At 37.2% G+C, this 10855-nt stretch overlaps 1 protein-coding gene across 5 annotated transcripts in view; it reads right to left on the bottom strand.

The window, feature by feature from the left end:
* Positions 1-1057: 1057 nt before the first annotated feature.
* Positions 1058-10855, bottom strand: part of DMXL2 (Dmx like 2) — a 47138-nt gene continuing 37340 nt past the window's right edge. For 2 of the 5 annotated variants that reach the window (XM_088519494.1, XM_088519500.1), the window contains exons 33-44: positions 10307-10424; positions 9452-9514; positions 8939-9025; positions 8732-8853; positions 7928-8066; positions 7255-7315; positions 7041-7168; positions 5109-5186; positions 4435-4526; positions 3781-3833; positions 2423-2640; positions 1058-1377 (exon numbers count right to left, since the gene is read on the bottom strand). In XM_088519494.1, coding sequence (XP_088375620.1) covers positions 1168-1377; positions 2423-2640; positions 3781-3833; positions 4435-4526; positions 5109-5186; positions 7041-7168; positions 7255-7315; positions 7928-8066; positions 8732-8853; positions 8939-9025; positions 9452-9514; positions 10307-10424 — 1369 coding nt within the window. In that variant the 3' untranslated portion in view covers positions 1058-1167. Of the gene's footprint in view, positions 1378-2422; positions 2641-3780; positions 3834-4434; positions 4527-5108; positions 5187-7040; positions 7169-7254; positions 7316-7927; positions 8067-8718; positions 8854-8938; positions 9026-9451; positions 9515-10306; positions 10425-10855 lie in introns of those variants that run through there. The other 3 variants (XM_088519508.1, XM_088519516.1, XM_088519524.1) reach the window with 2 other exon arrangements.

Here is a 10855-nt window from a genome sequence, read left to right as displayed (position 1 = left end):
CTTTTCGTACTTCATAGCCTGCAGTTAAAGTTGCCTTTGGAGAAAAGGTGCTTTTTTAATCCTATTATATTTTACAATACAGCACAGACATCAAAATTTTCAATGAAGAATTAAGATGATTTGTTAACATTTAAATATGTAGACATCTGTTCTGATGCTTTAAGAACATGTTCTTTGTTTACAACAGAGAAAAATACATCTGACAACAGTAGCTGGTATATTACAAGCAAACAATATTGAGCTCTGCATAGTTTATACAATATGCTGTGGTAATAATTTAGGTTACCAGTTTTATCAACTATTTACTAGCTGGCCACATGAAGCCTGACATTCATCTGAAATGTGGCATTGTATGGTCTATTGGTATTCTCTTAATAGCTTCATTTAATGAAGTAATTTGGACAAATGAATTTCAAAACTAAAAGCTGATTTAGAAATGTGGAAATTTTCACTACAAACATTTAATGCTCACAGTACATTCCTAAAGTAAAGGCAGGTCTCCAATATAAAACATAGCTCTCAGAAAGAAAGGAAAACACTGTGCAAATTAAAAACATCGCATTTAAAATGTGTTCATGTGCAAGTTACAGTATCAACTGTATATTAACACTAATTGGGGAAAAAAGTCTCAGCATAAAGTGATACACATCTCACAGTACGTTCTTGATTGCACATTGTTCCACGGCATTTGCATCCATTACACTTTCTTGCAAAAGATCATATACACCGAGTACCCTTAATTAAAGTTAAACTATTTTACAATGTGAAGTTGTAGACATGCTTCAATTTGTGGGAAAAACTGGAAGAAAAATCTTAATTGCAGCAGAAATGCTTACATCTTTATAAAGCTTCAGTGCCTGTTAACCACTGAGTGTGGTCAGAACCTGCAATGTGAGGCTTGCGGGTTACTGAGCCACAACCCACTCTGGCTCACTGCACTGCACTGCTCTCTTGCAGCACCTGCATTGCAACCTCACAGATTCATACAGTTGGACTCAAAATGACCTGTCATAAGTCTATTTTTTTTTCCTTTCTTTCCCATAATACTTGATGCTGATGTAGTTGCTTTGAAAGCAAACAGAATAGGTCCTTTCCACAGTGTGTATCACTGCATTTTTAGCTACCTAAATAGACATTATATAAAAACAAGATTAACTCACACCAATCTTACAGAATGTCAAAAATGCCTGAAGGGATGTTGAAAGCATTGGGAAGAACTCGCATTTTCAGCGTGCCATCTGCTCCACAGGAGAAGATACGATTGCCTTGCACAGTTTCAATCTGGGTGACACCAGCACCAATATTTCTGAATATGGACTGCTTAGCATGTTCATTTTTGAACGAATGAATTAAACCGTGGCCTGTCAGTCTCCACACCTGGATCAAAAGAAGACAAAATTAGGCAAGAAGATTAAAATTAGGATTTGTGTTTTTAACCTAATGCTTCATCTCCTTCCTGCTCTAAGCTTCCTGCTCCATTCAGCAAACATAAAGGATCTCTTTTGTTGTCAGCACTAATTGCAAGTTCAAGAGTATTGGGAGGCTCTCAGTGAAGCATAGGGAAGGACATGGTAGGGTTATTTAATGGAGGAGAGCTGGTTGCCAAGTAGGGCGAAGCTGCCCCCTCTTCTCCTGTCAGCAGTGCCCTCAGCCACCGTGTGGGAATGGAGGGGAGTGTTTTAGCTGAGGGGGCAGCGTCAGCTTCGTAGCAGATGGGAATGTTGTTCTGTGGAGGAGCGCTGCAGACTGCGCTCTATAAACATGGAGCAGGCAGAGCTGGCAGCCCCCCCGTCCCAGTTGGCTGCTACGTCCCAACTTCAGAAGCCCCATCGAGCGCAGACCATGCAGAGAGGCACAGAAAGCACCTGGCAGTGCTGCACACTCCTCCTAAGAACAGGGAAACCAGGTTCTCTACCTCTCCTTGCTCTGCCCTCATTTCCTTCTGTTACTATTCTAGATACAGTCCCTTTAGGACAGGGACTGTGTTTAGGTTATTTCTATTTTATTTTTTTAGTGCCCTACTATTACAACATCTCACTACTTGTTTGGGGCTACAACAGCACCAAGAAAAAACAGTTTGCTGTTAACACAAACTTACCACAATGTTAATGTTACTGAGCGCCCCCTCTATTACAGAGGGAAACATCCAAAGGCAAATACAGATGAACTGCTTTATCCATTTAAAATTCAGTCACACACTGAAGAGTTCAAAGAATTTTTAATTTCCTTTAACTAAGAACAAAACCTACTTGTCTTTCTATATTTACGTTTTACATCATAAACTTATTTATGGCAAGCATCCCAAATATTAAGGTATCTGTTTTGTGACTGCATTCATCTAGCTATTCCCAGCAAGCTGCCAAAACATCACTGCTTCAGCTCCATACTGTCCTATTACAACCGAGCTACCCTGATCCCTTACCTTCATGTTACCTTCTGCTGAGCCCGTAACAAAATAATCCTCAGAGGTGTCCAGTGCAAGGGCCTTAACGGCCGATTCGTGCGCTTGGAAGGTGTGAAGGGTCTGTCTCTGCCTGATGTCGAAGACGCAGACGTAGCCCTTCCTACCGCCCGAAATCAGCAGCTGATGTTTCGGGGCGTACTGAAGCACTGTGGCACCGTGGTCATGACACGTGAAGGCTGAAGGAGAAGCCGCATGTCAGATTATAACCAATTTGGAATCGGTAAGCAGCCTTCAATCTTCAGTATTATGCAAAAATGCATTTCAGTTAAAAGCTGTTATCTGAATGTTTCCTGACTTGACGGATATTCCCTGTGCATGTGGGTACTGCCATAGCAGCTGACAGTTGAATCTAGTAAGTACACGAAAGCATTATACTAACTCATTTTAACTGAACTAATTTAATTGTAATTGAAATTATGAATTAATTTTTAAAACTGAGGAAAATATAAAATTTACTGTGTATATTAAGTTATATTAAACTGGTTAGTTCAAAATATACTATAGCTGACGCCAAACACGTTAAGGTAAATATTAATTACCTTATGCATGTGTATTACTAGACTTTAATTTCCTCACCTTTTTCTCTAGGAGTCCTGATTCAGTTTCTTTGCTGTGAGGCAGTACTTTGCACAGGCTGGGAGCCAGTTTCAAAATGTGACCCCAGGAATGCACCTACTCCTTGCACAGGTAATTGCTAAGTTTATTCAAGTGTCACAATTGTTTGCAGCTGTTGTGATGGGTGAACTTGTCTTTTGAAAAAGCTAGGATAGTATTTTTTTAATTTTTACTATATTTTTCACAAAATAAGACAATAAAAATTTGCTTTAGTTTTATATATAAAGATGAAATTATTGAACCTGGTCAATTAGATAATTTGGGGGGGCGGATCTAGATGTGCTGAAAGACAAGGACAGTATTTTTTTTTAAATTGCTCTGCTGCTACCCACTGTTGTCCTTTCCATTCTTCTTCAAGTATTGGATGTATTAATTGCTAGCTTAAATGAAAAAACACATATAGACTTTAATAACACAGTCTAATTAAGGTCTTTTTGAACACACTCTTTGGGGGGAAAAGAAGACTATCAAAAATGTCACAAAAACAACTTTGTTTATGCCCTCCTTTCATTATTCTTCTTTATACTGAGCAGGTTTATGATTATGCTGGAGATGGTAGCAGCTCTGGTGCACGTACTGGTTTGCAACAGGAATGTTTAGTCTAACTCCCCAACACAAACCTCTCCGCTTGTCCAAACACGTACCTAGCTTACGTTTCTTTAGTTAACAAGTACAGGCTTTATTTTTACTGCAGGACTTACCGTGTATAAGACTGTTGCCAGATGAAACCAAAGTGTCCCAGAGGCACACATTTCTGAGGGAAAAAACAAAGGCTGTCACTGTGGCCTGTTGCTAAGTGATTCAGAGGGTGACATGACTCAGAAGCTCCTTAAGTCTTATGGCAAAACCTAGAAGGTAGAACTGAACAAGAAGCCCTTGACTCTCTACAGTTACTGGGGAGGAAATACAAGGAATGAGGAAGTTAACTCTTCCTAAGCTCTCTTGTGCTTTCCAGGGCAGGCAATACTCTTCTGCGTTTAAGATGCATACTAGTCCTAGGGCATACCACAAAAGATGATTAAATGCACAAGTTGATCTTCTCAGAGAACAAGAACTATCTTGTCTTTGCTGAACATGTTTCTCCCCAAAGCAACACCAGCACATCAGAATTTGGGAGCATTTTGCATGCCTCCTAAAAATAGTGGTCAACTGCTGGCTACTCCTCACAAAAGATAAGAGTTGGGAAGGAAGTGAATGAAGGAATGATGTTCAAAGAACTGATCTGTCAAGTCCAAGCTGTAACAACACATTACAGCTTTAAAATGTTAGCTATACTCTCATGCATGAGGTGGAGCAGTTTACCAGAATGAACAGGTAGTTTTGGGGAAATTCCTCATAGTTGTTTTTAAACACACCTGTTATCATTGGACTGTCCTGATGTAGCAACTAGACTTGAAGAGGTTATAAATGCGAAGTCACTTGTGGTTTTACTGTGGCACTGCCAACTCTATTAAAAACAAAACAAAAACAGATGTAATCTTACCAGTTGTACTCTGCCATCAAAAGTTACCAGCAAGCTGCTGTCATTAAGAGTATACTTCAAATCTTTGAAGCAAAGTTGTTAATAAGAAATGACATGCAATGCAATTTGAAAGCTCAAGGAATAAAAAAACTCATACGACCTTCATGAAAAAGCAGTATAAAAAGAAAAGTTATTAAAAAATGGAACTAGACAAATCCACACTATAGTAAGTCACATCAGCCCAAGTTTCAAATTAAGCATGGTCTTTGTACTGTTAATTAGTAGTGAAAAGAACTGAAGAGTGTATTTTTTACTGAATATTAGGGTTATAAATTCTTTTAGTCAAGGGCAAGGTTGTTTTTGTAATTACATTGCAGCTTATGGTTCCTCTCCAACTAGTTCTCTAAAGTTGTATCCTTGAAACTCTACCTGTGTTATAACAAAGCATGCCAATTCAGCAAAATCAAAAACTCCGTGGTGAAACTCTTAAATACTTGGTCTGCCTGAAATGTTGAAAATTTAGGTTTCCTTCTTATATAGGAAAAAAAAGAAAATCTGTTTACTTACCAGATAGGGCTTAGGATTTGAGGTGGTTTGATTTACTTGCCAAATACTTAGAAATCCTTCACCATCAGCAACACCACACTGCAAGGAATGAACTACATTAATGCGACATACTGGTTCCTGGGTACTTGCTTGGTGATACTGAACATCTGAATCCAGACAAAAAAGCTTTGACAGCACAGTACACATCAACAGCAGTTTTCCAACATAACAAAGTAATTTAGGAGACAAAGTGATTTCAGTGCTGATTATTTAATGACTATTTGAAGGCTGATGCTCTTCTACATGCCCAACTCTTTTCTGAAAGTGGAGGCTTTAAAATTATGCAAGTAGGGAAGCTCATCTTTCAAATCCCATTTTTAAATGCTAAAGCTTACAGAGGAGTAGTACTACATAGCTATAGTTGAAAATAATTAGTAAAATAAGACAAATGAATGCTAGCACGCCATAAAACCATGATACGAAAAACTACATTGTATCATTACAAAAAAGGAGTATTATCAGTTAAATTTAATGACAATGATATTATATATCCTATACTGACAAAATACTTAGAAATGTTCCAGAAATGTTTTTAGAAATATTTATAATTTTATGACTCCTGTTTGTGTGACCTTCTATGCAAAGTAGGTGGGAAAATTAGTACCTCTTTGTTCCTCACTTAAAATATATTTCCATCTGATGCGAGATTGTCATATTTCAAAGCATAATCAAAACACTGATTTCAGAGAAGGTCAAAAGAAAAATCCTGAAATGAGGTATGCTGGAACATATTCTATATTTCCAGCTATTTATAAATATTCAGCTTTTGCTGTTTTATAGCTATCATACAATCATGCCACAATTCTTTGAATTCACTTACTAATTCGATTACAATTCAAGGCATAATTAATTTGTCAGTAAAATGAAAGGACAAGACCTGTTGAAATCAGAATGTGTAACATGGAGAACGGTGGGGGTGGATGTTCCTTTCGATTTCCTTCTTTGCTCATCTACCTCCTCATCTAATTCCCGGCCAAACTGCATGGCTCTTTTGTACTTTATTTCTGCTCTGCATTGTACTGGAGCAGACTTGTTCTCTTCAGCTAATGGTCTATTAATATGTTTTCTATGTAATGTGTTCTGTCAAAACTTCATAGCAGTCAGAAAGCAAGGTATGAAGCACCTACTGAGCTTGAATAAAGATTGGCTTCAGTAAAACAGGTAAGTTGAGTAATATTTTTAACCTTTGATTTAAAAAGCCTACCACTCAGGAACACATATTTCAGAATGGGAAGACACTGAGAAGTCTGAAATTAGGGCAAATGGGACCCAGGCAAAAGTACTGAGGGATGCTTAGCATTTATTCTTTAGTGACAAAGGCTGGTAGGCTGATGACCTCCGGGGGGTAAAGTGAATTCTTTTTTGAGTTGGTCCCATAGACCTCCCTTATTATACTCACAAGAAGAGGCTGCAGATACTCCTATGTTGTACACAAGATAGTTAAATTTTAGAGGGTTCAAATGTATCTGCCTAGTTTTTTAAAAATAAATTGTTCTGAGATTACTCAGACTAATAGGGGAATAAATAATTCCAAAAAGTCCCAATGGACTCAGAAGACAGTCATGATGATCAATCAGTCTATCCCTTATGCAAAAGACCTTTCTATTGGCAGTGAAGTCAGTGAAGAATACTGATAATTTTGCTTTATAACAATATAATCCTGCAGATACCAGTGTCATGAAGCTGACATGCATGAACAGAAGGAAAAGGGTCAGTATCTCTTACAAAGCTTCCATACACAGCCAAAAGGGATGCTATGATACTGGTTATGCCAGTACTCTAGGACATGTTGACAGTTTTGTGCATTACTCATTAAAAATGGTTTAGAGGTCAAAGCACAGCCACATGTTTTCTTTAAAACACAAAGGGAAAGATCTTTAACACTGCACTTACCTTATTGCCTTGTGAATTGAAATACATTCTTGTAACCCTTGCATTCCCCGCCTGGCGGAAGCACACGAGCTGCTGCGGCCTCGTCCACTCGAACATGCGAACGCTGCCGTCCTGGGCTCCTGTAAGGTCTGACACAGAGGCACACGTGGCAGTTACCAGCGCAGAACGTTACAGAGGAACAGCTAGTCCGTACTGGTAAGCACGATTCACTTACAATACTGATGCACTGGATGTGAAGCCATTCTCTTGACATTATTCAGATTTCTTTTAATAAGCTTCATATAGGAGAAATACAACAAAAAAAAATATAAACTTTTGGAAAAAAAAAAAAGAAAAATGCAAACATACTCCTACTTTTGTTTATAATATTCTATGCCAAATAATCCTTATAGTTAAGTAGCCTGTTAAGATATCATTATTTATATCTAATTGCTTTTAGTTGCAGTACAGTATTTAAAGCCTCAGTGTTACGACAGTGTTTCTAGATATGAAAGCACTACAGTAATACATTACAGTGCAACAATACTAATGTTATCTTCTACTTTAATGAAAAGGACTTAAGCACATGCTGATGTATGCTTTCTATTTTAATCTCAATGCAAGAATTTAATGAATTCATTAAAGAAACTACAGGTCTTATCACAGAGTTCCCATAAGAAAGAAAAAACAAGCTCATTGTCTCATTATTTTTTATGTCTTATGTCACAATAACTACGATACAAAAAAAAATCAGTTTAGCCTTTTTTTTTTTTGGTCAGGTATTTGTCATTGTAGGCCTTTTATGTCAACATTAAATTAAAAGCAATTCAGGTACTCTAGGTCTCTCTACTAAATAATGCACAAAAAAGAGTATAGGTCCCCAGAGATGCACATAAGAAACTACTTACCACACCAGCGCCAGTACTAGTTTGCCCACTGCCTAACCAGGGCATAGATGAAGATGGTTGCATCTGATTCACTCCAAAAGATGGTGCAGTCGACTGTGTTAATGTTGTGGTAGAGCCACGGAAGTCAACATCATCAGAACTGCAAAAGTACAGCGATTGTCTGCTTTAAATAGATGTTTATTTGCTACGAACACTTTTGCTTATCTCATTTCGCCAACAGTCTACTGAGAGTGAGTAGAGAAGTGATTGTAATGGGACTATAAAGGGTAATTCCTGCTCTTATATTGTTACAGACAGTTTCCATACACTCCAAGCTATTGGTATTTAACCTCAAAAGAGGATGCTAATCTTTGTAGCTGCTGAGAATACGAGCTCCGTTGAAAAGAATCCTGTTGTGGAAAACAGAGAGACAATAAAGCATCCAGCATTCGTGCTCTGTGCGTGGTGCAGCGCGTTGCGGTGCTGCCAGCGGGGCGCTCCCTGCGCCGTTCCCTCACACCCGTGGCAGTGCTGGGCAGCGACGCAGCTGCAGCGTTTCCTGTTAGCTCCGCCACTCTGGCACTGTGCGTCACGGTGCACTGTAGGGTGGCCAAAGTTACTCAACCCCTCAAAACCATATGAAATACATAGTTCCCTCACCAGTACTCCTCCGAAAAGCGATCTGAAACCTACAGAGTAAGATGAAGCAACTAACATTGCTTTTTGAATTATATGATCCACTTGCAGTACAGGTGCAAGGTATTAGATATACAATTTTAACATAATTAATAATGTTCTTAATATAATCACAGAGAAACAACTTACCTTTTGGACTCTCTGTCATATTCTTCCCCAATCCATATAAATGACTGAGCAGCCAGTAGAGCTGAAATATCGAGTTCTTGAACATCATGTGTAGATGCCAAAACAATTTCATTGTTGTTTGCCTATGCAGTAAAAATAAGTAACTTATACTAACTTTAAGATGTTAGTTCACTTTTTATTGTACTGATTAATAATGTTATGACTTACCTTATTAACTGCAAATGCCATGATCATATCTGACTCTTTGTGAATAACTTTTGCTTTTCCTCCTGGGTAGCCAAGATCTGCTTCAACCTACAAAACATTTAGCAGTAGATTTTAATTAGCATGGAAGTGCTTTTTGTAGTGGTACATACAGACTGCAAAATCTATTTAAAAAAAAAAAAAAACAAACATGCAAGAAAAGTTCAGTGGCCTCAGCATTGTTTAGAAAGCTAAACTTTAGACTTATCATGTCTTTGGTGTTCTAGAAGCCAAAAGTTGTGTTTGCGCATAAGAAACACAGGTTGTGTGTGCAACACTATTTGCAAGGTGTTCATTCATCCCAGTTACAGGACAACCAAAGTTAATTCACCGATTAAAGACCTGCCACACACAGACTACACAGAACAGGTAGCTTCTGTTAGTCATGTTAGAGAGAGAGAGAGAAAAAGAAAAAAAAAAAGCCAGTTCCACAGAACTTTTAGGAGTGTGCTAGAGGTTCGGGAGAAGGGATACTACCTTGTTTTTGTGATCTTCTGCTACGCAGTTTTGTTTGACCTGCTCCACACGATCTTCTACAGACTACATAACATCACACAGTCACAAACACAAAACACATGCACAAACAAATATAAAAAAAGAATGAAACATTCCAAACTAGATTTTAAAGGGCACTCTGTCAGTAAATGGTGACAAATGTACTTTTAACCTTTTATAAAAGGCACGAAAACTAAGACAGAAATCTAAACAAACTCACTTAAAATGTAATGCTTCCTAGATGAACACAAAATGTATGATATAGTAAATAAATGGAGAAGTAATACACACACAAACTCCATACTTACAGGAAATCTTAACAATACTAACTAGTATATATATTTTGCATTGTACTTATGTGTTAGTTTTAGTTTTTAATTACAACTCATTTCGGTTGTAACTATGGTACTATTTCTAAAACCACATATTATATATTACTATATAATATTACTTATATATGTATATATTACTCATGCATATATACATATACACAGAGAGTAATAGCTCCTTTACATTTCTTTGCCAATATGACACCAAAAAAACCCACTGTGAATACTCAAATGCAGTTACTTATGACTATAATCCCATATATTCCATTTCTCTTTATGAAGGCAGTATTCAAAAACATAAAGTAAGGAAAGATATGTCATGTCTAAAAGTATTTGGTTTAGTTGATATTTCTCTGAACAACAGGATATTCATGTGGATTTAAAAATACTGTTAAAGAAAAGAAAGTGAAATGACAATAAAAGGGGAAAGAAACACTGAGAGAGACTGGTGAGGAAGAACAGTTATAAATGAGTTTTCTGTGAAAAAGTAGTTATTTCCTTTGTTTACCTCACTTTGCTTTCTTTTCTTTGTGAATATATATCTTATGAAAGTCTCCTGCAAAAGTTCTTGCTTCACGAGAAAATGCCATAGCCTTTTTGCTGGAAGAGCTGAATAATCCTTTGATCTGGATGAAATGGAAGGAAAAAAAAGAAAATAGTTCACTGCAGTTAAAGGTGGACAAAAAAACAGTCTGAAGAGAGTATCTAAATGATTTTAATGGAAATTCCATCTTCAACCCTTCCCAGTTTTCATTTCTCATCGGTTCAATACAACTATTAAGGGATACCTCTATCTTGCATATTTAAATTCACATTAAATTTAGAAACTTCCAAAGACTATAAGTCACAACCCAGGAGACTGACTAGCATCTCTGTCTGTATTTGCACTCTGCTAAAGCTGCTGCTTTTTTTTTTAAATACGGTGCCCCAAGTAATTTCTTCATTTATTTCTTTCGGTATTTAAAAGTCTTCTCAAAAATTTAGTTACCTTATACATAAAGCAAATAAAATCCACTGCCTTGAATTTGAAAACAAATGGTTCTAAAGAAGCAGTGTA

Source organism: Tinamus guttatus, unplaced genomic scaffold (genome assembly GCF_059628265.1).
Source record: "Tinamus guttatus ecotype Peru unplaced genomic scaffold, ASM5962826v1 Tinamus_guttatus_pri_ptg000004l, whole genome shotgun sequence".
NCBI classification, from domain to species: Eukaryota; Metazoa; Chordata; class Aves; order Tinamiformes; family Tinamidae; genus Tinamus; species Tinamus guttatus.
The sequence above is the reverse complement of the archived record's forward strand: the minus strand, read 5'-3'. Positions and strand labels throughout refer to the sequence as shown.